Raw genomic sequence first — 27,346 nt, 5'->3', positions numbered from 1 at the left:
ATCCTCTGCCCTACTGACACCATCCTCTGCCCTACTGACACTGTCCACTAATCTGACAAAATCCTCTGCCCTACTGACGCCATCCTCTGCCCTACTGACATCATTCTCTGCCCTACTGACATCATCCTCTGCACTACTGACACCATCCTCTGCCCTACTGACACCATCCCCTGCACTAGACATGTGCAGGACGAAAAAAAATTGTTTTTGCTTCGTTTCATTTTGATTCGGTATTTAAATAAATTTGCTTAGGTCAATTTGTTACATTTGTTTCCTTCATTTTTAGAATTGGTTTTGTTAGTTTTGTATTCGAATTGGAAAGGTTCAACCCGAATTCGAAAAAATCTGACTGCATTCGAAAAAAAATTTGAAAACAAAAATTTCTAATCAGTATTTGAATTCAAAAGCGCATTCAAATTAATTTTTTTTTTTTCATGCTTTCATTTTTTCAGGCTTGTTACATTAGGCTATTGATACTGACTGTCTGACAATTCAAAAATTAGTACAAATTACAATAAAATAGAAATAATATATAATCATCTTTCTACATTCGAATTTTGAATAGAGTGAATTCAAATTTGAATAGAAAAGAATAGAATAGAACAGAAAATAATAGAACAGAATAGAAAAACAATAGAATAGAATAGATTAAAATAGAATATATAACCATCTTCCAAAAATCTAATTCCAAATAGAAAAGACTAGAATAGAAAAGAATATAAAAGAACAGAATAGAAAAGAATAGAATAGAAAATCATCAGAATAGAAAAAAATAAAATAGAAATTTAACAGTTATATTCTTTCTATTTTATGTTATTCTATATTAATTGTTTTTCTATTCTATTCTTTTCTATTATTTTCTATTCTAATCTTTTCTATTCAAATTTTGAATTTCTGAAGATGGTTGTATTCTTTATATTTTATTCTATTCTATTTTTTCTATTCTCTTATTTTCTATTTTATTATTTTTCCAATATTTTGGATTTTATTGTTTTGGGTTATATTGTTTTGGATTCTTATTCTTTCTATTATATTGATTTTATATTCTATTTGTTTCTATTTTCTGTTCTTTTCTTTTCAAATTCATTCTATTGGAAATTCAAATTTCTGAAGATGGTTATATTCTTCCTATTTTATTCTATTCTATTGTTTTTCTATTCTATTCTCTTATTTTCAATTCTATTATTTTAATTTATTTTGGAATCCATTGTTTTGAATTCTTTTCTAATCTATTCTATTCAAATTCAAATTTAGAAGACGGTCATGTTCTATTTTATTCTATTTTTTTAAATTCTATTCTGTCCTTTACTATTCTTTCTTTTTTATGCTATTGCTTTTTATTTTTTTATTCTATTTTATTTTATTCTTTTTAGAAAATCGATTTATAATTTTTTTTTTAGTTCATTTTGAATTTGTTTTCATGCGAATTTCTGTTCGTTATTTCAGATTCTTTTAAATTAGTTATTATTGTAATTTGGTAATTCGGATACATTAAAATTTCCAAATAACAAAAAATGTGTCCAAATTTTGATTCGGAACAAAACGAACTACACATGTCTACTACTGACACTGTCCACACACCATCCACTCCCCTACTGACCCTGTCCACACACCATCCACTGCCCTACTGACACTGTCCACTGCTCTACTGACTGATACCGTCCACTTTTAAGGTAGGGTAATTGTATATTTTTACAGTGACATTTGTTTTATTAAATTTTTCTATGTTTTTCTTACTACATAGTTAGGCCTTTCTAGTTAATTTATTAAAAGAAAATATTTGGAAGGGTAATTATACCTATATAGTTTTTTTCGCCTCTTCCCCTGTCAAATGATTTTCCTTCCAAATCGCTTATTAGTCACAAAAAAAATCAATAATTGGTTGTAGGCTTCTTGTATTTTTTCCAGTGTAATATGTGAGAAATATCCTGAAAGAAGAGACAGCACGTCTCAACATGTAGAGGTAATCCTGGAAGCCAAACCCTTTAAAGATTTTAGTGGTATGAGACTGTTTTTCTACAATTATGCCTTTCAACAAAAGCATTTAATGGGGTACGAGGGATATCGGTTTGTGGTTGAACCTTTTACTGCGCCAGTGGCTGCTTATCAATTGTAAACAACCCATGGGTTTAAAAAATTCCAGTTCTGTCACTTAAAAAAAACCTATTTGTTTCCTTTTTAATGATACCCAATGTAACTGGGCAGTTTCTTGCAAGCACAGACATGAGTGTGCATTGTTTGATGGTGTGCGCTCAATTATGAGATGTTTAAAAAAAAAAACAGTTTTGTCAGCCTGGTCAGGTCAGAAAGATATTTTTCCAAAGAGCATGCACTTCTCTAAATGCTGGAACAAATGCTCCCTTGACTGTTAATCTATCGAAATTAGAAGAAGGCTTTTCTGCTTATTGAGGTTTTCTCAATTTTTATTTTACTATTTTTATAAAGTTTGGGCTGTTGTCCTGTTTATAACCTTAAATTGGCAGATGATTTTGAAGAAGCGTGTACAAGAAGCTGCTAAGGGTTGGATACCGTTTCTTTTTGTCACGCCTCCTTTCAGCAATTTTTATTTGTCTCCCATAAAATTATTCCCAAGTAAGAATCAGGTACTATTCAGCTGATATAGCATCCATGTTTTCCTAGAGGGGGGGTCACCTAATAAGATTGACAATTATTTTCCTCTGTCTCTTACACCGTGTTTGAGGAAGCATTATTGAAAATTAGACATTGTGGCCAACTTGCTTTGCTCTCCAAATATGAAATCAGTCGATATAAAATCAGCTTTTAGATTATTGCTGATTTGTCTAGATTTTTTTGATCTCTTGGCTTTGAGTGTTTTTTTTTAACAATACTGTATGTATGCCCATGGGGTGCTTGTTGGCTCATTCCTGTTTTGAAGCATTTTACAGTGTTTAGAAAGGCCTGTCCATTTTGAATAAGGTTTTGATGCGGTCATACATGATCTGGACGCTTTTTTACTTATTGGCTCTTCTGATTTCTCTCAGTGTAGTTTGTTATTATTTTGTATTTTCACAGTTTTGGTGTGCTTTTGGCAAACTGTTTGGAATTTCTTTGTATCTGTAGTAATTCCTCAAAGATTCCTCATAAAATTTAGGTTGCAAATTGCAAAAAATCGATATACTGAACACTGCAATTGTAATTTTTCTACATTTGCTGAAAGAATTGTAATCCCTTCTAGGGATGATCGAACTTTTGAAAAGTTTGGTTCGACCAGAACACCCGAACTTCCCGAAAGTTTGGGTCCGGATTCCAGAACCCCATTGAAATCAATGGGACCCGAACTTCGGTAATCAAAAAAAAACATTTTGAAGCCCTAAAACCCAATAAATGCCCCTAAAAAGTGCCTAGGGTTGTGGGTCATGCCCCAGGGACTATTAATCACACAAAAAAAGTTTTAAAAATTGTCGTTTTTGATAGAGAGCCAATTATTGAAAAAATTATTGAAAAAAAAAAAAAAGAGATTTCTTTGGATTTAGTGTCTGGGGGGTCTAAAAGGTGTACCTGTGAAGTTTCAGCTCTGTAGCATGTCCAGAACCAGAAAAAAAAAGATTGTTTGTCTTAGAATTGCAGTAGAGCAGGGATATGGCTCTGCTATTTTCACACCTGGCCGTTTATGTTGCAGGCGTTTATTGGGCTTTTTTGTGGACGTCTTTGGAGGCAGGCATGACATCTGAAATTCTGTGTAGGGGTATATATACACACACACAAATATATGTATATATACACATACACACATATAGGTGTGAAAGTAGCGGAACCCTATGCCTGCACTAATGAAATTATTTGCAGGCATAGGGCTCTGCTCCTATCACACCTATATGTGTGTATGTGTATAAATACATATATGTGTGTGTGTGTGTATATATATACCCCTATACAGAAGTTCAGATTTTATGCCTGCCTCCAAAGACGCCTAAAAAATGCCCAAAAAAACGCCTGCAACAACACACCTGGGTGTTTTTGTTGCAGGTGTTTTTTTGGGCATTTTTTGGGCGTCTTTGGAGCGCAGGCATAGGGTTCCGCTACGTTCACACCTATATGTGTGTATGTGTATATATACATATATGTGTGTGTGTGTGTGTGTGTATATACCCCTACACAGAAGTTCAGATGTCATGCCTGCCTCCAAAGACGTCCACAAAAAAGCCCAATAAACGCCTGCAACAAAAACAGCCAGGTGTGAAAGTAGCGGAGCCATATCCCTGCTCTACTGCAATTCTAAGACAAAAGATCTTTTTTCTATGGCGGTCACCCTGACATGGAAGAGTTTGGTAACCCTGCCATAGCAGTCAGAGTCAGTTCCCCCTACACTACACTACGGTCACCCTGACACTTAACACTTTCCCTACAGAAACTAGATTATTGAATCTAACTATAGTGGAAAATAGTACCCTAACTACACTAGATATCCCTTTCCTCACACTAATAATTGCTAAATGACACTTTTGCAGCAGGAGTAACAGACCTGCTTCCACTCTCTTCCACAGCCCCTGTATTACAGTGCTAGAGATTTGGCGGGGCTATGTTATATACTGGGGGGCGTATTCACTACTCATTGGCTTCTGGACCCCCTAGTCACTCCAATCACATTCCTAGCATCCTCCTGTCCCCTCAATTGGCTTTTACTGATGGTTCTGGTCCAATCACGGGATTTTAAAGCCCAGTTCCTGTCCCATTGCATTTTGGTCGGTTCTGGTTGTCGAATTCCGAACTTTTTCCGCAAAATGTTCGGAATTTGGCCAAATTTCGAACAGTCAATGTTCGGGTCGAACCGATGGTCGACCCAAACCGTTCGATCATCCCTAATCCCTTCTAGGTTTGTCGTCATACTCTGCTGGTTTATGCAGGTAGCGTGGACTTTCTTGCGTTGTCTTTCCCTCACTTTATCCGGTTTAAAATCTCTGTATGACCAGATTAGAGTTACCAACAAATTATGTGACAATCTTTTAGTTAAAATTTTTAGATTTTTTTAAAGGTAGATCTATGTGGCAACACAAATTTATTTGGATAAAGATTTTAAACCCTTTTTACTGCGGCAAGGTGGCTCTCCTGCGCAAACCAACATAGACCTTCGTCAGTCGCACGCAAAAAGCTAGGCGGCGAGCGCGCGCTGCCGGCGGCACGCTCCCACCCCCACTCGGCAGCGGGGAAGCCGATTCACGGGTCAGGCGGCTCGGATTGCTGCCTGAAACCCGCAATCGATCCCCGCTGAGAGAGAAGAACGGTGAGCTGTTGTAAACACAGCTGACCGTTCTTCTCCCTGGAATGATCATAGAGCCCATGTGATCCTTCTATATAGGGTCACATGTCTCTATGGTTATTTCAGAAGCCACACCCCCCACAGTTAGAATCACTCCCCTAGGCTCACATTTAACCCCTTGATCACCCACAGGGTTAACCCCTTCCCTGCCAATGGCATTATTATAGTAACAATGCATATTTTTAGCACTGATTACTGTAGTAATGTCACTGGTCCCCCCAAAAGTGTCAAAAATGTCAGTTAGGGGTCTGATCTGTCCACCGCAATGTTGCAGTCCCGCAACAAGTAAAAAAAAAAAACATTAAAAATGACATAAATCTTTCTCGTAGTTAGTAGACACAATACATTTTGCGCAAACTGCTCAAAATATGCTTATTGCAATTTTTTTTTACCAAAAATATGTAGCAGAAAACAAATTGGCCTAAAATGTTAAAGAATTTTGATTTTTTTTTTTTTGAGAATGTTATATAGATGAAAGTGAAAAATATTGTTTTTTTTTTTTCAGAATTGTCGCTCTTTTTTTGTTTATAGCGCAAACAATAAAAAATGCACAGGTGATCAAATACCACCAAAAGAAAGCTCTATTTGTGGGGAAAAAGGACATCAATTTTATTTGGGTACAGTGTTGCATGACCGCGCAATTATCCGTTAAAGTAATACAATGCCAAATCACAAAATATGGCCTGGTCATTAAGGGGGAAAATCTTCCGGTCCAGAAGTGGTTAAGTTATACATAAATGTGGCTGGAGCTTTGGGTCTTATAGTTTTATGGGGTAGTCATTGGCGTTGTTGTTTCTGGCTGTAGTTATGGTTCTTTAACCACTTGCCTTCTGTGCACTTAAACACCCTTCCCATCCAGGCCAATTTTCAGCTTTCAGCGCTGTCACACTTTGAATGACAATTGCGCGGTCATGCTACACTGTACCCATTTGAAATTTTTATCATTTTTTTCACACAAATAGAGCTTTCTTTTGGTGGTATTTAATCATCTCTGGGTTTTTTATTTTTTACAAAAAAAAAAGAATAAAGACAAAAAATGTAAAAAAAAAAAAAGTTTTTCTTATTTTCTGCGAGTAAATTTTGAAAATAAATTTTTCTCCTTCACTGATGTGCGCTGATGAGGCGGCACTGATGGGCACTGATAGGCTGCACTGATGGGCACTGATGAGGTGGCACTTATGGGCACTGATGAGGTGGCACTTATGGGCACTGATGAGGAGGTACTAATATGCCGCACTGATGAGCACTGATAGGTGGCACTGAGAGGCGGCACTGAGAGGCGGCACTGATGAGCACTGATAGGCGGCACTGCTGGGCACTGATAGGCGGCACTGCTGGGCACTGAGAGGTGGCACTGCTGGGCACTGAGAGGTGGCACTGCTGGGCACTGACAGGTGGCACTGCTGGGCACTGAGAGGCGGCACTGAGAGGCGGCACTGATGGGCACTGATAGGCGGCACTGATGGGCACTGGCGGATGGCACTGGACACCGACGGGTGGCACTGATGAGCGGCACTGATGGGCAGCACCATCAGTGCCCACACTCAGTGCCCATAGTGCTGCCAGTCAGTGCTCATCAGTGCCTAGATGAGCAGGCACTGATGGTCACTGACTAGCAGCACTATGGGCACTGATTGTGGGCATTGATGGGGGGCACTGATGGCGGGCACTGTGGGCACTGATGGGAGGGCACTGTGTGTGTGTTTTTTACCTTGTGTAATCAGGGCACTGGTGATCAGTGCCCTTATTACATGTCTCTGTGTCCCCGACGGCTAACGGCTCCCCCTCCTTCCTCACACTGCAGGCTCCGTGTGAGGAAGGAGCGACGGCGATGAGAGATGATCTCATATGTTTACATATGAGATCATCGCTCATTGGATGGCCAGATCACGTGGTGAATGGCCGCTGTGATTGGCCATTCACCACGATCTGTGATCGGCCGTGTCCAAGGGACACGGCCGACACAGATTTTCCCCGCAGCGTGTCACTGGGAGGCCGTTTAAAAACGGCCTCCCGAAAATTCGAGTCCGCGCTGCAGCCGTATAATTCAATACATGTGATAACATAATGGATGCACCAAGCCCATTGGCCTGCTATAGGGTGTAGGAAGCATGGTAAAGAAAATGAATATATCCCTCAACTAAATGGTCACAGAGATTACTGGTTCATTTTACATTCCTACTCGACAAAGTTACCTTTATGAGCAGCAATGAGGAGACACAATGTTCTTGCTTTATGTTACGTTTTTGTCTTTAATTTGAATGATTTAAATATGTATGGAGCCAATCTTACGTATTGTACTCTTGTAAAATTTGAGTATTGTATACACTCTCAGGATATCTACCTGAGAACATTGCTCTGTTCAACTTTGTATGTGTTAAAACTTTCAATAAAAAATATTGAAATTCAAATTCAATACATGGGTAATGGTAATGCAAAATAAATCCCTAGAAAATAAAACAACATCGCTGCTTTATCTCGTTTACAGATGGACCACTTCAGGGCTTCATTACCAACAACAAATTCAAAGGTTTCCCCTTGCCCAGGACTTCAGGCTCCCTGAAGAAGTCTCGTGGATGTGTGGCGCAACGCTTCGGACGGAGCCGGTGACGTAACTTCCGGTCATGCGCAGACCAGAAGTTTGGCGAGAGACTTCAACTCTGCTTTATGCTATGTTATTTCTATAAGGGCATATTTTTATGCATCAAAAAACTTTTATTGATAACATGGGGTGCACTACGAGAACTTTCCCATTATTTTTGAGCCACAACTGCATTGGAGAGGGTGAAGACAGATCTCTTAAAGGGACAAGAAGTAGTGGCTAAGAGTTGGAGGTGGAATCACACAGATCAATCTCCAAAAGTGCAAATGTCCTATTGAGTTTAGGTCTTTAGGGACTGGAGCACATTTTCTTTGAGCACAGTTTTTTTTTTTTTTTGGGCAGATTGGTGACATGTAATACATGCTTGAACTGTTTGAATTTAATTTATTTAATAGAGTTGTGATTTATGTTGCACAGCCAAACCTTTTTTCATACAGGAGCACTTGGGAGTGTATCTTACCAGGGTTTAGTTGATTTGCTTAAGTTTAATCTAAATAAACAGTGTACCATTCTCTGAATGGTGCCTGTGATGAGTGGCTGACCCTCCTGGGTTCATTAGGCAGATGTACAACCACTTGCTGCAGGACCTGGAAGCAAGTGGAAATCCCTGAAGTAGCAATGTCTACAGGCGCATCGGCCAGGTATAGTATAAACAGTTACATTGGTCCAAGCTGAAATAATGTAACTACAGTATGTAAAAAATACTCAAGTTTGGAATTCTTCTTTAAAGCTGAACTCCAGGAATTCAGCCACTTTCTAAAATGTGCTGGTTTACTAAAGGTTAAGTTCAATGAGGTACATGTCTCCTCGTGGACTTATTGATTTCATTTTCAATATACCTTCCTACTGAAAGCAGGGAGCACAGCTTTCCCTATAAATCCCATACTGAGTCGCACATAGACGCTCTGCCCATCCCTCTCCTCCTCTTATCCAATAACAAAGTGCTTTGTAGTATGTGAACCCATTCACAAAAACCAAAGCTTTCTGTAAATGGATAGTCAAGAAAAGGGGTGGACAGAGCTGCTACTGTTACAGAAAGCAATATCTCTCCTTCCAGAACACCAGAAATATAGGAATAGGTGTAGTACTGGCACCCATTAAAACTGTTATTGTTAAATAAAAAAGATAAGTAGAGTAGGCGGCATGCACCCTGCTGGACTTAACTCATTTTAAGACAGCACATTTTAGAAAGTGGCTGAATTCCTGCAGTTTAGCAAAAACCAGTATTTTACATAGTGCTTTAGCAAACTAAGTGTCATCCAGTTAGATATTATTGACTAATAATTAGTATTACCAGAATACATTTCTTCTCATAGCTGAAGACCTGGGCTTCAATCTGAAATTTCTCTCCTGTTACCACAGAGTAAGGCATAATTATTTCAATGAAGTAAGGCTGGAAGTTGACAAGCTGAACATTTCTGATCTCCCCAATACCAGAATTTCCAAGGCACACAGCGTCCGTTTCCCATTTGGTGATACTGTCTGGTGTAGTCAAGTTTAGCACAGTGCGGCCTTCTGGGCTATAGGAAAAAGAACCAATAAATACACAGCTGAAATAGAGATACAGGAAGTGTTATATACACTTCTAGGAATTATATGAAGGTTCTGTGTTGGTGTGTGGAGAAGTTGTTCTGCACAGGGAAAGGACCTATTTTCTGGGGCTGTGAAACTACCAGGCCACCAACAATTCAGCGAGGTCCCCTCCTGGAACCATGTTCCCTAGTGGTGTCTGATGGATGAAAGAAGAAGAGCATGAGAGAATGCAGGAGAAGCTACATTGCAGTGTTTGAACCAACAAGGGACTCTAGGTAGCCTGTTGATGGAAATCATGGTGAAAGTATGTTTTACTGCCTTAAAGTATGTGTCTGATCCATGGATCAAAATGTCACCTTCCACCTTTTTGTATAGTTCAGTAAGGTCCTTAAGCAAGAGCAGTGGGTTGGCATTCAGAATTGTGAGTCGACTCCCCTTATAGCACTTTTTTTTTCATCTTTAGCATACGTTTGATTATGCGCTTGTATTTCCTCTACTTATCTGCTATCTATTTGTTTCACGCTGGGCTTTAAAAGCTAGTGCCTAATGTGCTTTGTAGATGTGGATTTATGTGCAGTTTTAATCCTGACCCCTGACCCTTGCCTCCTGTCCGCAGACCCCGACAACCACAGCCCAGGTTTGTGGGGAAGAGGCTCTTGCCCCCATCAACATGGGGACAAGGTGCTTTGGGGGGGCAGAGCCCCCCCACCCAAAAGCACCCACCCCTTATGTTGAGGGCATTTGGCCTGGTATGGTTCAGGAGGGGGGTGCTCACTGGTCCCCTCACCTTTCCTGACCTACTAGGCTGCATGCTCGGATAAGGGTCTGGTACAAATTTTGGGGGGGGGACCTCATGCCATTTTTTATACATTTTGGCATGGGGTTTCCCTTAAAATCCATACCAGCCCCGTTTTTTTCTTTCATTTTTTTTTACTGGTACTTTTTTTTATTTTTTATTCAGCTGTCAGTGGGGAAACCTATTGACAGCTGAAGACTCATCAGTTGTTAAAGTGATTGTAAAGTCTCGGTTTTTATTTCAATAAAAATAACAATTGTGTTATACTTTCTGCAGTTGGTTTTGCACAGAGCAGCCTGGATCCTCCTCTTCTTGGGTCCCTCTTTGCCTCTCCTGGCCCTTACCTCCCTTTGAGTGCCCCTACATCAAGCAGCTTGCTATGGGGGCACCAGAGCCAAGTCACAGCTCCGTGTATCCATTCAGACATGGAGCTTTTGTTCAGCCCGCCCCTCTCTCTCCTCATTGGCTGATTGACAGCAGTGGGAGCCAATGGTGCCGCTGCTGTGTCTTAGGCAATGAGGAGGGGAGTCCGGGATGGCCGAGTCGTGGATATCGCTGGGACGAGAGGGGGTTCAGGTAAGCATTAGGGGGGACTGAGGGGGACTGCTTCACACAGACATTTTTTATCCTAATGCATAGAATGCATTAAGATAAAAAAACCTTCTGCCTTTACAACCCCTTTAGGGATGACGCAGCCCGCTTCCCTTAACAACCAGCTTACACTGCGCCATGATTGGGCAAAGCTTTGCCTAGTCAGGGCGCAGAACGCACTTTGCAGTGCATTGCAGGGTGTTCGTCAGGGCAAACACCCGGTAAACACCCTGCAATTACGGGTGTTGGGTGAACGACGGAATAGGCAAATGTTTGGCCCAAACTCATGGTCGGGCCAAACTGTTCGCCCATCCTTAGTCTATTATTAATACTTTGTTTCATTATAAAAAAAAAATTATAAACACTTTTTTAAATTATAATTTTACATAAAATACATTCTCTAATAAACACAGGAGTACATATAGTCCACAAATGGCAATGCTTCAAAGCATATGGTACTTACCCCACTAGCACTAAGTCAAATAGCCAGATGTCTGGAAAGAACCTCCTTGTAGTGCGCTTACTTTTGTCTTCTGCTTTGGCTTGATAAAAAAGAATGAAACGTAAACAGTGGAATAGTACAAGAAGCTACTTCAGAATAAAATGTGATTTATATTGGAACAAAATTCAGTAACAACACATACCTAAGTTTTGCTTCACTCCTCTGCCACTCTGTTTTACTACCAGGAGTAGTGATATGCTAAACTGCCCTTTGTTCACATACTGTTTCTCACAAAAGTGAGTACACCCCTCACATTTTTTTAAATATTTTATTATATCTTTTCGTGTGACAACACTGAAGAAATAGCACTTTGCTACAATGTAAAGTAGTGAGTGTACAGCTTGCATAACTGCAAATTTGCTGTCCATTCAAAATAATTCAACACATAGCCATTAATGTCTAAACCACTGGCAACAAAAGTGAGTACACCCCTAAGAGAACATGTCCAAATTGGGCCCAAAGTGTCAATATTTTGTGTGGCCACCATTATTTTCCAACACTGCCTTAACCCTCTTGGGCATGGAGTTCACCAGAGATTCACAGGAGTCCTCTCCCACTCCGACATGACAACATCACAGAGCTGGTGGATGTTAGAGACCTTGCGCTCCTCCACCTTCCATTTGAAGATGCCCACAGATGCTCAATAGGGTTTAGGTCAGGAAACATGCTTGGCCAGTCCCCCACCTTTACCCTCAGCTTCTTTAGCAAGGCAGTGGTTGTCTTTGAGGTGTGTTTGGGGTCGTTATGTTGGAATACTGCCCTGCGGCCAGTCCCTGAATGAAGGGGGTCATGCTCTGCTTCAGTATGTCACATTACATGTTGGCATTCATGGTTCCCCCAATGAACTGTAGCTCCCCAGTGCCGGCAGCACTTACCCAGCCTCAGACCATGACACTTCCACCACCATATTTGGCTGTAGGCAAGACACACTTGTCTTTGTACTCCTCACCTGTTGCCGCCACAGATGCTTCACACGATCTGAACCACATTTAGGTCTGGTATGGATTTTAAGATGAACTCTATGCAAAAAAGTCTCCCTAAAAATACACACCAGAACTTTTAATCCAAATATGCAGCCTGCCTTGTCAGGAAAAGGGGGGCCAGCATGCTTCCCCACCCTGAACCATACAGGCCACATGCTTTCAAAATGGCAGGGTTCCTTGCTACCTTGTCCCCATGTTGATGAGGACAAGGGTCTCAACCCTACAACCCTGACTCGTTGTTGTAAAGGTCTGCGGGCAGGAGACTTATATGAATCTGGAAGCCTCCTTTAATAATAAGAGGGCCTCCAGATCCTGCCTGCCCTCATGTGAATGAATATGGAATACTTACCTACTCATTCACAGGAAAAAAAGGGTGTAACCTAGAAATTGTGACACCTAAATGTTTGACAAGTACTTTAAAAGAAAAAAACTCCCAAAATGTACCCAATGGTCCATGTAGCCGAAGAAAAGGTCCCCAAGTGGTCCTCAGCTATGTAAGGGAAAAGGCAGGGATAGTGGTCAGCAATGGACTATTTTTTAAGCAGGTATGCCAGGCACAGACACAAACCTGTATTTAGGGATTAGGGATGTTAGGGAAAGACTGAACTTATTGTTGAACTGTTATCTGGTGTTTCCTTTTATGCATCATGATTCAGGTAAAACATGTGAAGCTTTGTTCATGCCTTGTCTCAAGTTACTCAAAGAGGTGCATGGTTGTAATAGTGTATAGAAGCACAGGGATGCAGTTCACACCAGGGGTGAAGTAGTGACAAGCCATTGCTAGGGGCAACCAGCACAATGGAAGGCTGATATGACAGCCAGACAGCGGGAGAGCGGTACAAGCAGGGGTGGCGGGTCTCATGTATAGTGAGGGAAGCAGTTGGTGCACCAGCAACGAGAGCCAGATCTGGGTGGTGGAGACCCTAGGTACCTAGTTTAATATGCGCGCGCATGGGGCCCGTGCTGGTTCCTGGTGGGGCCCACTCTGTCACTGGGTGGTGGAGTCTAGCTGGACTGGTGGAACAGGACACTGCTCTGTGGTGTCTCCTTCAAAATGTCACATCCCGAGCAGGTGTATCGTGGGAATGGGAGGCACATGTATGACAGCTTCAGGTAATGATCAGTGACATCGTGGTGTACGACTTGCTTCTAAGTTGGGGTGTGACCATAATGTAGATGCCACAAATGCCCCAACATCCAGGGTTAGGTCTGAACCATTGGCTTATCCCTAACCCAGACCAAATTAAGAAAATTCTGTCTAAGTCCCAGGTTGCTCTGATCCAGGCTACTCTCTACTTGTCCCTAAGTGACACTTGGTGCATCTGGGTATGGAGAGCGCATGACTAATGCCCCTTTCTCTCATTAAACAGTGCTGATGATTGGCCCCTTTTCTTCTTTGCCCTTGACAGCAGAGCTGACTAGTGGGGAATGAAGGAAATGAACTGTGTACGCTAGTGGGCTTGATTTACTAAACTTCACAATTAGTATACAGTAAGTAAACATGTGGTCACATTCAACATCCAATCACTCAGAAAGAAATTTAGAAAAGGAAGCTTCTTCACGTGATTGGATGCTTGACTTCAGTCACACTAAAAGTTGGATTAAAATCTGATTGCATCAGTATAAATCTAGCCTAAAGCCTCGTACACGCGATCAGATTATCGGACACATTTTCTATAGTTTTTTGTTGCATACTAGTCTCATTTTGAAAGGGAGGAGATTACTTTCATAAGAAAATTCTTGTACAACAGAATTCAACTTCAGAAGTGATGTCATGTGTTGAATTGTTTTGTATGTATTCTTTTGTTTCCAAACATGCCTAGTCTTGTTCTTACGATTTTTTTCAGACGAAAACTGTACTAATTAATTGAAAATTGGACGCTGTGTTCACGTACTATAAAAATTTTATAGCCTGCACATCCAGTTTTTGTCCTAAGAAAATCCGTAATCGGCTGTCAAAAGCACTATACTAACAATCTGAAAATCAGCAGATCGTTCGTCGGACAAAATTTTACTTCTGATTTTCTTATCGTGTGTACAGGCCCTTAGTACTAAACATTTTGTAGTTGTGATTCTTTATGATTATTGATGTTTCTTCATTTGTCAATTGATATATTGTTTAAATATATAATTCATTTCATTAAATGTGGCTGTTTGTTTTATGTGCATTGGTTTACTTGTATTTGTTAAAATGTAAATAACCGCGCTGAGCAAAAACAAATCAGAGCAGCAGCTGTAGTGGGAAACACTATGGGAAGAAATGTCAAATGGAAAGCTGCGCTAAAAAATAATACACTGGAAAATATAAATGAACAATGATTCTGATATTCTTAAAGTCATGCAAATAGTCCAGGCAGATAACACAGATTATGCCTATAAGATCAAATAATATAGTCCAAAATAGAAGATTCCAAAGTGCAGATGCAGAGTTGATAAATCCGCCACCAGAGATCACTCTATCAGCCGCAGTGAAGCATGCTAGGGATATGCGCTTACCAGATGGAAAAGAGTTAATCGCATTGTACACACTCTAGATAGCCTAGAAGCCAATTCCAATGAAAGACTCCTCTCCTGACCGGGTCCTGTTGGATACAGGAATCCGCAGCGTCCAGCAAGCAAAACACCAGCCACCTCGTCCAAATCAATGATCAAGCAAGTATATGCAAGAAAAGAAGGGGCCACAATAGTGCAGATGGTCTATACAATTTTAATTAGGTAAACGGAAAGAAATACACTCACAATTTCATGGTAAATTAAGCGCCTGTCAAACACATACAAAGCCGCCGCCGCCCGACTTCCGGATACACAGTAGTGACGTCAGCACGCCTTCCCTACGCACGTTTTGTCACAACTGACGTCTTCCTGGGGATGCGGGCGGTGTGCCGAGTCACCACTTATGTATCGTAAGAGGCATCCACCCCTTCCGGAAGCTACAGAGGCGATCGGCACCATATTGGACCCTGGAAGGCCCTAACTCATCGGATAAAAGGAGCATTCACATAGCGGCCGCAGCATCTAAATCAATAGAAACCGCGGGCGCCATCTTTAATCATGGAAATGCCCAATCAACTAAAAACCATTTAATATACACAATACACGGAGATGGAAATAAAATTAAAATAAAGATAAAAATCCAGCCAGAGTTGCCTCCAAAGGGATCTGCTTATATAATAAAAGCCTGCCAACTTAATATCAGCCGAATCTAACAGCTAGGCTATATATATACATGTAATAGGTACACATGTGAGGTGTGCTCATTTATGAGAGTAAGTGAGCATCGTGATCTGATGAGTGGCCGTTTCTTACTGTCCCCCTGCACTTGGTGGTGGATTAGCGGTGACCCTTCCGGACTACACAAATGATTTGCGTTTTTGTAAATTGTGGAAGTTTTGGAGTCTAAAGGGACTGATGTTCATTTATACCGTCCTCAATAAGCTTGTGGGACTATTTTCCAAATGCTGGGAGGATTGCATCACTAACCAGACTGGCATTTTGGGGGATCTCTATGGTTTATTTTAAGAGACTTTTTTATATTGTTTCAAGCGCTACTATTATTCTTTTCTACAGTGTTACCAAATATACCCTATATTTGTTTAAGTAGCTGCTCTATTGGTATAAACCTTTACCTTTTATCAGCGGAATGGTCAGAGAGGTGGGCGAACTCCACAATGGAGATCCGGTCCACAACATAGTGATGATTGGAATCGAGGTTCCGAAAACAGCTTTGTACGCAATGGACCTGGTATGCGAGATGGACCAAGGTCTGATTATCAATATAACATTCCCACAAGTAACCAGTTCTTTCCACTCAGGGATAACCAACACCCAAGGGATAATCATCCAGGGACCCTGCCAAATTCAAGACCCCTCCCTTCCCAGGGCCCTTTGGAATCGAGAAGCTCAGCAATAACAGAGGTGCCACCCCAAGCTGAGACCTCACAATCTGGTTACCCAGGTTGGGGTTTTCCGTCAGCCAAACAAGGGCTAAAACGACCATTAGAAAACCCAGAGGAATTAGAGGGGGGAGGCGGCTACAATCTAAGAGACAGAAAAAGAACTTAGGTGGAGCAGGAATTTTCAATTTAAGTCATAAGGTCCTCTCTGAGTCGGAACAGAATATACTGGACAAGGGCCTCAAATTTGCCCCTCCCAGATGTCTCAACAAATTTCAAACATACATGGACATACACAAATTTGTGAGAAAAATCAATATACAGAAATATTTGTTGAGCAACCCCATTAGCAATAGTGGTGTTGTATCTACACGCTTTCAACATTCTAATCTCTCAAACGCATCTCTGTTTAATCCTCCGGGTGCACACCTATACCCCTCTCCCTCGAGATCCAGTGTCCCAATATAAAGTGGAACTGGACAGGATTGTCTCTAATGGCTTTGCTCTAAACATCATAAATAAGAAAGAGAAGGCCTTTCTAATACCAAAGTGTCCTAGGACACCAATTATATACTATCTGCCAAAGGTGCACAAGAGTCTTACCTCTCCCCCGGGGCGTCCCATTGTGAGTGGCATTGACTCTGTGACGTCCCGGGTGGGGAAGTATATTGACTCATACCTCCAGCCTTTGGTGCAGTTAACTCCCTCGTATATCAAAGATACGCGGCATGTTATAAATACACTGGCTTCTCTCGTTCCAGTTGAGGGATTATGGATGGTCACTGCAGATGTGGCATCCTTATATTCTGTCATCCCCCATGATTTGGGCCTCAAAGCTGTGGAGCATTCACTGGTTCGCGATTCAAAGGTCCCTGGATGCCAAGTTCAATTCATTATGGAACTTTTGCAGTTCGCGACCAGATCTAACTATTTCTGGTTTGAGGGACAGTATTTTCGCCAGGACAGAGGAGTGGCAATGGGGGCTAAGTATGCCCCCTCATTGGCCAACCTTTTCATGGCCCAGTGGGAGGAGGACGTCATCTATGGTTGTGCTAGGCCCCAGATTATGCATTGATGACGTCCTCCTTCTTTGGAATGGGTCTAGGCCTGACTTGGAGCTCTTCATGGAAGAACTCAACCGGAATTACAGAGGTATACAGTTGAGTTTTGAAGCCAGCCAAGAATCCCTCAATTTTCTCGATCTGACTATTATGCGTGACGAAAATAAGTTTATCACTAATACTTATTTTAAAGTGACGGATCGGAACTCATATATCCCTACTGACAGCTGCCATCATGCCCCATGGCTTCGCGCTGTCCCTAAGGAACAATATATGAGAATCAAGAGAAACTGTACTAAAGAAGTGGATTTTGAGAGACAGGCCAAAGTCCTTACTAGTAGGTTCATTGATAAGGGCTATGATAGCTCTTTCCTTATGAGCACGCTTGAGGAAGTCGACAAGATGGACAGATCTAGTATGCTTTCCACCGCAGTTCGCATTAAAACTATGAACGCCTCTTTCAATGCCCCTTTTATTACTACTTTCTCAACGCAGCATAAGAGCATTAAAAATATTATTCGCAGGCATTGGCACATTCTCAAGAGTGACCGTCCTTTACAGGGGCGTAACTAGATTTCTCAGGGCCCCGGTGCAAGAAATCATGAAGGCCCCCCCCCCCCGAAAAAGCATATTTTTGACACTTTTTTTTTTCCAACGTATAACAAAGTAAAACATTTCTGTTTCTGGGTTCAACGGCGGCAATGGTGGGGAGGGGGGTGTGATCAGTGGCGGCGGTGGTGGGGAGGGGGGTGTGATCAGTGGCGCCGTGGTGGGGAGGGGGTGTGATAAGTGGCGGCGGTGGTGGGGAGGGGGGGTGATCAGTTGCACCGTGGTGGGGAGGGGGGTGTGATAAGTGGCGGCGGTGGTGGGGAGGGGGGGTGATCAGTTGCGCCGTGGTGGGGAGGGGGGTTTGATCAGTGGTGGCGGTGGTGGGGAGGGGGGTGTGATCAGTGGCGGCGGTGGTGGGGAGGGGGTTTGATCAGTGGTGGCGGTGGTGGGGAGGGGGGTGTGATCAGTGGCGGCGGTGGTGGGGAGGGGGTTTGATCAGTGGTGGCGGTGGTGGGGAGGGGGGGTGATCAGTTGCGCCGTGGTGGGGAGGGGGGTTTGATCAGTGGTGGCGGTGGTGGGGAGGGGGGTGTGATCAGTGGCGGCGGTGGTGGGGAGGGGGTTTGATCAGTGGTGGCGGTGGTGAGGAGGGTGGTGTGATCAGTGGCGGCGGTGGTGGGGAGGGGGGTTGATCAGTGGTGGCGGTGGTGGGGAGGGGGGTGTGATCAGAGGTGGTGATGGTGGTGAAGGGGGGTGAGATTAGTGGCGGTAATGGTGAAGGGGGTGGGATCAATGGTGGTGGTGAGGGGGGTGATGGTTGTGAGGGGGGGTGATGGTTGGGAGGGGGGTGGGATCAATGGCGGTGGTGAAGAGGTGATGGTGGAGAGGGATCAGTGGGGGTGATGGTGGGGGGGGGGTGATCAGTTGCGCCGTGGTGGGGAGGGGGGTTTGATCAGTGGTGGCGGTGGTGGGGAGGGGGGTGTGATCAGTGGCGGCGGTGGTGGGGAGGGGGTTTGATCAGTGGTGGCGGTGGTGGGGAGGGGGGTGTGATCAGTGGCGGCGGTGGTGGGGAGGGGGTTTGATCAGTGGTGGCGGTGGTGGGGAGGGGGGTGTGATCAGTGGCGGTGGTGGTGGGGAGGGGGGTGTGATCAGTGGCGGTGGTGGTGGGGAGGGGGTTTGATCAGTGGTGGCGGTGGTGGGGAGGGGGGGTGATCAGTTGCGCCGTGGTGGGGAGGGGGGTTTGATCAGTGGTGGCGGTGGTGGGGAGGGGGGTGTGATCAGTGGCGGCGGTGGTGGGGAGGGGGTTTGATCAGTGGTGGCGGTGGTGGGGAGGGGGGTGTGATCAGTGGTGGCGGTGGTGGGGAGGGGGGTGTGATCAGAGGTGGTGATGGTGGTGAAGGGGGGTGAGATTAGTGGCGGTAATGGTGAAGGGGGTGGGATCAATGGCGGTGGTGAGGGGGGGTGATGGTTGTGAGGGGGGGTGATGGTTGGGAGGGGGTTGAGATCAATGGCGGTGGTGAAGAGGTGATGGTGGAGAGGGATCAGTGGGGGTGATGGTGGGGGGGGGGTGGAGGAGGGGTGGGATGTGGTGTCATCCTCCCCCACCACCACCACCCCTGTCTTACTGATCCCATCCCCCCACCACCACAGATCTCATCCCTACACCCCCCAACACCTCTGTTGTAGATAGGGATGAGATCTGTTCTGTGCCAGACATGGGTCTGGGATCATTAAGAGGCAGCATTCCAGCAAGGGTGGAGTTTGGGATCAAAAAGGCAAGTTAGTTCACTTACAATTAGCACTTAGCAGTCAGTCAGCTTCCCCCTCAGTCACTCAGCAACTCCAGCCAGGCAGGCACACTTCTAGCAGGCACAGCATGTAGTCTCTTCGCACTCGCAGAGGGGAGAACTCCTCCTCCCCCTGCACACTATTGGTGTCACTGCCTCACTGCATCAGCTCTGATTGGAGGATCGGCAGGGCTGGGGGCGGTGCAGGCAGCACAGCAGCAGATTGCAGCTTTACACAGAAAACTGGCTGCTTTAGACACCTCTCCCCCCCCCTCACCCGCCCGCCCGCACAACGATCGTCTCTCAGTCTCAGCCAGACAGCCACTAGCGGACACGGAACAGTCAGGCGGACGGACGGGCCCCCTCACGCCGCGGCCGCGGTAAGAGAACGGGGGCTGGCGGGCCCCCCCTCAGGTAGCAGAACTCCAGGGCCCGGTCGCAAGCGCGACCGCTGCGACCCTGATAGTTCCGCTACTGGTCCTTTATCTGATGTGTTACCTGAGCAACCTCGAGTATTATTTAGAGGGGCTCCCACCTTAAGGGATAGACTAGCTCCTAATGTCCTGAATCCCCCTGGGCCTAAACCTACTTTTTTAACCAACTTACAGGTTATTACAGATGCAACCGCTGCCAGACCTGTTCGGTTAATAAGTGCAAAAAGAGAAACATTAAGGAATTTTTGTCCACGAGTACAGGCATTACATTTGAAATCAAACCCTTTATTTCCTGCTCCACGACTGGTGTAGTTTATCTTTTGCAATGCCCTTGTGGCTTGCAATATATATAGGGAGGACTAAAAGACCCCTATATATTAGGTGTAACGAGCACATAGCTAACATCAAAAAAGGGTTTAGAAAACATTCTGTGTCTAACCATTATCGGTTAAAACACAATAACGACCCCCATAACACTATATTTATGGGGATCGATAAGTTCGTTCCGCATTGGAGGGGAGAACCCTTTGTTAGGGGACTCTCCAAGTTAGAAATGTCCTGGATTTACAGGAACAAATGTTTTAGCCCATTTGGTTTGAATATAGACACGGATGTAAATGCCTTTATAGATAACTCTTAATCTGTGTCTTTGCTGCTATTTTTTACTATATTTTTATATCCATATTTGTGATTTCTGAAATAATTTCATATTTGCTAGTGTTTTTACACCCTTATCCAGAGTGAGTTGTATCCATTCAGGCTCTGTGACCTATTTGATATTTAGAGCCACTTTTGGTGGTCAAGTTGCATATATATTTTTTATATTTATTATATTTTTTTATAATCTTTTTGAGACTATTTGCAACATTGTGTTGTGGTAATTTAACATTCATTTACCAATTTTTAGTCTGCATCATAGATCAAGTAATATGGGTGGATTACCTTCATTTTTTCCACAGATACCTATTACATATATATATATATATATATATATATATTGTGACAGGAAGTCAGGTAAATCTGGGAATGTAGTCACAGGAAGGAGATACATTCCCACCTGCTTTGAAAAATTCACTGATACTATAGGGTGTTGGCTGCAAAAAGAGCCAGCAGGAAGTTGAAAACCATTCAGCTGTTCAGAATGAGGAGATCAAGGACTCTATAATTTGTCCAGAGAAAATCTATTGAGTGCTGCCTCCTGTCGCCGTGTAGGCTGGGAGAGGAGGACAGACATACGTGTACCTCCCGACGCCGTGTGGGCATGGGAGAAGGACTGCTGCCGCCTGTCGCCGTGTGGGCTGGGAGAGGGGGACAGTCGGATGTGTGCCTCCCGACAAGCTGGTGAGCATGGGAGAAGACCCCCTAAAGCGATGTGAAGCTAAGGAGGGTAACCACGAGTGAAGACGTCTCAAAGGTGAGAAGACAAAGTGTTCCATGTGAAGAGTGTGAAGAGAAGTGTTCCATGTGAAGAGTGTGAAGAGTAAAGGGACCTGTTAAATGAACTGTGTTCCATGTGAAGAATCTGAAGAGTAAAGGATCCTGTCATAAATGAACATGTGCTGTGTGAAAGAAAACAAAGGGACATGTTCAATGGACAATGTTTGTGCTGTGTGAAAAGCAAACAAATGGACATTTGAGTGTCTGCTGTAGGATCAGCAGTGTCGGCCCAACAGTAGGTTGGAAAGACTTCTTAGGTAGGTTCCAGCTGTGAGAAGGTAGCCGCCCACAGAGGCAAGGATTTATTTTGTCTTTTATTTTATTTTGGCTGTTTTGATGCTTGCAATTGTGTTAAGTAAATTGCATGAATAAATCAGTCTTGTTTTTCAACCTCTAATCGGCTATCTCTGTGAAAACGCACCCCCAAAGGGGTCATCCACGCCTACCACCGAGCTAATCCCTCACATATGGTGGAGGTATGCAGTGGGCAGAAGCAGCAAGATCCCTGCAAGGAAGTGCAAATGTTTGATGAACTTTGTCTGGTGCATGAGATTGCACAATCTATGTGTGCAGGAGAAAAGATCCTGACAGAAAAAAAAAAAAAAAAAAAAAAAAAGTGTTTTAAAGAGACAGGGGTCTCAAAATTTTTTGATGAACTTTGTTGTGTCTGGTGCAAGTGACTGCACAAACTGTGTGCGCAGGAAAAGAGATCCTGCAAGATAGAGAAAAACTACATGTGTTGAAGAGACAGTGGTCTGAAAATTGTTTGCTGGACTGTGAAAAATTTGTTTGTGGAGTTATTGAAGATGGGGCGGTCCAAACGCCTGAAAAATGCAAAGATAGATGAAATGAGAGACCGGATTCTTTGGATGGAGGGGATGTTGCCGTCTGAACCAGCCCCATCCATGCCTAAAGAGAGTCTACTAAAGAGGAAGGTTGTTGTCCCTAGCAACACTGATGAAACTGCTATGGAGACGCAGTGTGCTCAGATGAAAAGTAAACTCAAAATGGAGGAGATGTTGAAACATCTGATTATATCAAATGCAGCTCAACAGCAAGCAAATGCAGCTCAACAGCAGGCAAATGCGGATTTTCAGCGGAGCTTTGCAGCTCAGCAAAAGGCTCACCAAGAGAGCATGGCAGGCTGGAAACAGAGACGCCAGCAGCCAATGGAGGCCATCGGTTTGGAAGAAACCGAGTATGTGTGCAGGGCTGAATTGGATGCCTTGCAACGGAAAATGGAAGAAAAGGAACAAGCCTTGGAATTGCTTAAAATGGAGCATAGAAACTTGCAGGAAATGAATGAACTACTCAAGTCTCATGTGTTACAGTGGGAAGAATCCACTGCTCTTCTTTTGGTCGAGTTGCAAAAACGCAGAGAGACTATAATGGAGAAAGATACCATCCTCATGGAAAAGGAAAGTGAAATTCAGACTTTGCAGAAGCAAAGTATGGCTGATATGTTGGAGTTGCGTAATCAGCTGGAAAAAAGTCTTCAGTGTTTGGAAGTTACAAAAATAGACCTGCAGGAGTCGCAGGAACAGAATGTTGCTCTGAAAGCGACATTGTCTCTCAGCGACAAAGAGAAAAGTGAAAGAGAGGCTAAATTACTGAGTACTGTGTATGAGCTCACTACTTTAAGCAATGTGGTAAATGAATGGCGTGCGGACTGTGAAAGTTGGAAAGGGGAAGCCCAACGTGTCCAGCAGCAGTTAAAGGAGAAAGAAGCCTGTGTGGCAGAATTACATTCTTATTCCCAGATGCTAGCCAATGAGGTGAAGGCTCTTATGCAGGGAAAAGAAGATTGTGAACATAAGAGGGAAAAAGTAGAGGCACAGCTTCTGGAATCGCAAGTCAAGGTGTCAGAAGGTGACCGATTGTGTGCTAAGCTGTCAGAGAAGGCAAACCGACTGCAGGTTGAGTTGGACAATGTTACAAATCAGCTTTCTCAAGCAGACAGCAAATCTAGAGAAATTGCGGAAGATTTTTCTATCTTGGAATCGCAGCTGCAAGACACGCAGGAACTCTTACAGGAAGAGAGGTGTCAAAGGCTGAGTTTTAGCACAAAGCTCAAACAAATGGAAGATGAGAAAAATGGCTTCCTGGAACAATTAAAAGAGGAGGCGGAAGCAAAGAAAAACCTATCAGAGCAAGTCGCAACATTGCAAGCTCAGATAGCGGATATGAAAAAACGCATGGAAGAAAGCGTTGGTTCATTACAGTGTGTTGAAGATGTGAAAAAGAAGTTTGATCAGATGCTTGGTGAAGAGAAGACTGTGTCTGCAAAATATGCAGAAGAACGCGCCCGTGCAGAAACGGAGGTGCGTGATAACGAGAGCAAAGCCCTGTTCTTGGCTCGCTCTTTGGAGGAAGCTCTAGAGTGTAAGGCTGAACTAGAAAGTGTTAACAAACAGCTGCGTACAGAAATGGAAGAATTGGTCAGCTCCAAGGATGATGTTGTGAAAAGAGTTCAGGAGCTAGAAAAGTCTAAGCGAGCCTTAGAACAGCAAGTAGAAGAGATGAAGATTCCGTTGCAGGAACTGGAAGAGGAATTCCAGGCAACAGAGGATCTGTCCCAAAGAGGGGATAGTGTGCCTGATGCAGTTTTTAAAAGGATCAGTGTTTTGGGGTCTGTCCTGAGTGAGCCTCAGAAATGTGATGACATGTGGCTTGAATCACCCCTTTGGAATAAACCGTTCCTTCAAAAACTTCAAGCATTGGAAAATGTATCATTAGAGCTTCAGCAAACAAAGGAGCTGAGTAAGAAATGTGATGATTTCTCAGTTCAGGCTGAAAACCTAGTGGGGAAAACTAAGGCTGTTGGTGAAAACGTGAAGCAAATGAATAAGTGCCTTTCAGGGAGTGTTTCCAAAATGGAACTGGTGAAAGACGGGTGGCAGAAGTTTGATCGTGATCTTGAGATGCATTCCATGTGGAATTCAGATAGAGAAAAAGAACTAGGTGACCTTGAGCGGTCAAATAGTTCAGCAGAAAGTGCATTGAAGAAACCTGTAAAAGAATGTGTTGCAGTTCCATGCTTCTTCACTGATGCAGAGAGGAGGTCTATAATGGATACCACCCAGATCGCTGGGTTCAACTGTGTTGTTGCCTTTAACCCCTATGTTGGTGTAAGGAAAGTTGATGATGTTCTGGTTGACTACTTCTGTGAAGAGTTTGGCAAGAAATATAAACTGAATATCAAATCAAATAGTAGGCCTTTACTGCGACTCGCTCAGGAGGGCGAAAAGTTTAAGAAGTTGATGAGTGCAAATGCTTCCGATCTGCCTATGAATATGAAATGTTTGGTGAATGATATTGATATCTCTGGGAAAAGGAACAGGGGTCACTTTGAAGAAATGTGTGACAGCCTGTTGTCTCAATTGGAAAATCCTCTGCACAGCATCTTAGAGCAAGCAAAGCTCAAGAAGGAAGATCATTCCCTTTTACAACAAAAAGTCAATGATTGTGTACAGCTGTATGGAGAGGCAACTCAAGTCACAGAGGGATGTCAAGAGTCCCTACTTGGAACAAACCTTAGTGAAGCAAAGGTTCTCAAAGTTTTGTGGAAAACATTTATGGATTGCAGAGAGAGGCGTCTTAAGAATGTTGAAGACATTAAGACTAGCCCAATTGAGTTGCCTATGGATCACGGTCCTCCATGGTGGATTGGACAGACGGTTATGAGGGACAAGCCGTCTGACATTTATGAGAAAGCTGTCAATGAAGATGACAGAAACGAGAAGGAGCAAAATGATGCCAAAAATGCAGTTGAAGAATGTGTATATGAGATGAGAGACAAACTGTGTGGCATTTATGAGAAATCTGTCAGTGAAGATGACAGAAACAGTTTCATCCGGAAGCTTGAGGATAATAGGAGGCTTATCAGTGAGTCAGCAGTGCCTGACACATGCGTGCCTGGAAATATGTGTCCCAACCCTAGGGTTGAAACAAGAGGGGGGGGTATGTGACAGGAAGTCAGGTAAATCTGGGAATGTAGTCACAGGAAGGAGATACATTCCCACCTGCTTTGAAAAATTCACTGATACTATAGGGTGTTGGCTGCAAAAAGAGCCAGCAGGAAGTTGAAAACCATTCAGCTGTTCAGAATGAGGAGATCAAGGACTCTATAATTTGTCCAGAGAAAATCTATTGAGTGCTGCCTCCTGTCGCCGTGTAGGCTGGGAGAGGAGGACAGACATACGTGTACCTCCCGACGCCGTGTGGGCATGGGAGAAGGACTGCTGCCGCCTGTCGCCGTGTGGGCTGGGAGAGGGGGACAGTCGGATGTGTGCCTCCCGACAAGCTGGTGAGCATGGGAGAAGACCCCCTAAAGCGATGTGAAGCTAAGGAGGGTAACCACGAGTGAAGACGTCTCAAAGGTGAGAAGACAAAGTGTTCCATGTGAAGAGTGTGAAGAGAAGTGTTCCATGTGAAGAGTGTGAAGAGTAAAGGGACCTGTTAAATGAACTGTGTTCCATGTGAAGAATCTGAAGAGTAAAGGATCCTGTCATAAATGAACATGTGCTGTGTGAAAGAAAACAAAGGGACATGTTCAATGGACAATGTTTGTGCTGTGTGAAAAGCAAACAAATGGACATTTGAGTGTCTGCTGTAGGATCAGCAGTGTCGGCCCAACAGTAGGTTGGAAAGACTTCTTAGGTAGGTTCCAGCTGTGAGAAGGTAGCCGCCCACAGAGGCAAGGATTTATTTTGTCTTTTATTTTATTTTGGCTGTTTTGATGCTTGCAATTGTGTTAAGTAAATTGCATGAATAAATCAGTCTTGTTTTTCAACCTCTAATCGGCTATCTCTGTGAAAACGCACCCCCAAAGGGGTCATCCACGCCTACCACCGAGCTAATCCCTCACAATATATATATATATATATATATATATACAGTAAAACCTTGGTTTGAGAGTAACTTGGTTTAAGAGCGCTTTGCAAGACAAGCAAATTTTTCAAATAAATTTTGACTTGATATACAAGCGATGTCTTGATATACAAGTAGCCTCAAGTCACAGCTGAGTATAAAAGAGAAGAGAGGCACCTCTTAAATTAAATGTAATGAAGGTACAACATTTAGAAACTCACATGGTTGATGACTGGAACAGGCACATCTAAAGATGCAGGCATCTGGGGTAAAGCTGTCCACATAGACTATCCTCCACACTGCCATCTACGCCATCCCTTCCATGCTGCCCCTCGCTTTCAGATCGCTTTACTCCAGGGTGGTCTTCCCGGTCAGGATTACAGACTGGCAGTGCAGAAGATAGTCTATGTGGACAGCTTTACCCCGGATGCCTGCATACTAAGATGTGCCTGTCTTATTCATCAACCATGTGAGTTGCTAAATGTTGTACCTTCATTAAATGGAACCATATTGCTACACTTGGAGGCGCCTCTCTTCTCTTTGATACTCTGTAGCTCCTGCTGGATTTTGCTTCTAATCCCCTTGTGGAAGCGGCTATTTGTGGATGGACATTTTATGGTTACACAACCTATCGCAATGCTATAATCTTTTTTTTTTTTTTTTTTTTATGGACTATAAACTGAAGGACTTATGAATACATGGTTGTGGAACGAATCATCTGAGTTTCCATTATTTCTTATGGAGAAATTCGCTTTGATATAAGAGTGCTTTGGATTACAAGCATGTTTCCGGAACTAATTATGCTCGCAATCCAAGGTTTTACTGTATATATATATATATATATAGCCTAGCTGTTAGATTCGGCTGATATTAAGTTGGCAGGCTTTTATTATACAAGACGTCCTCCCCAGGAAGACGTCGGTTGTGATGAAACGTGCGTAGGGAAGGCGTGCTGACGTCACTACTGTGTATCCGGAAGTCGGGCGGCGGCGGCTTTGTATGTGTTTGACAGGCGCTTAATTTACCATGAAATT

At 43.4% G+C, this 27,346-nt stretch overlaps 1 protein-coding gene across 1 annotated transcript in view; it reads right to left on the bottom strand.

Annotated features, from left to right (window-relative positions):
- The window catches only part of LOC309564232 (alpha-1-inhibitor 3-like), a gene marked incomplete at its 5' end in the record, with an annotated part of 147,231 nt that overhangs the window by 81,300 nt on the left and 38,585 nt on the right, over window positions 1–27,346 (bottom strand). The window contains 2 exons of the mRNA XM_082268859.1: window positions 9,175–9,400; window positions 11,264–11,342. Coding sequence (XP_082124985.1) covers window positions 9,175–9,400; window positions 11,264–11,342 — 305 coding nt within the window. The remainder of the gene's footprint in view (window positions 1–9,174; window positions 9,401–11,263; window positions 11,343–27,346) is intronic.

Source organism: Pelophylax lessonae, assembly GCF_965119305.1.
Source record: "Pelophylax lessonae genome assembly, chromosome: 9".
Lineage (NCBI taxonomy): Eukaryota > Metazoa > Chordata > Amphibia > Anura > Ranidae > Pelophylax > Pelophylax lessonae.
This window is presented reverse-complemented; position numbering and strand designations above follow the sequence as displayed.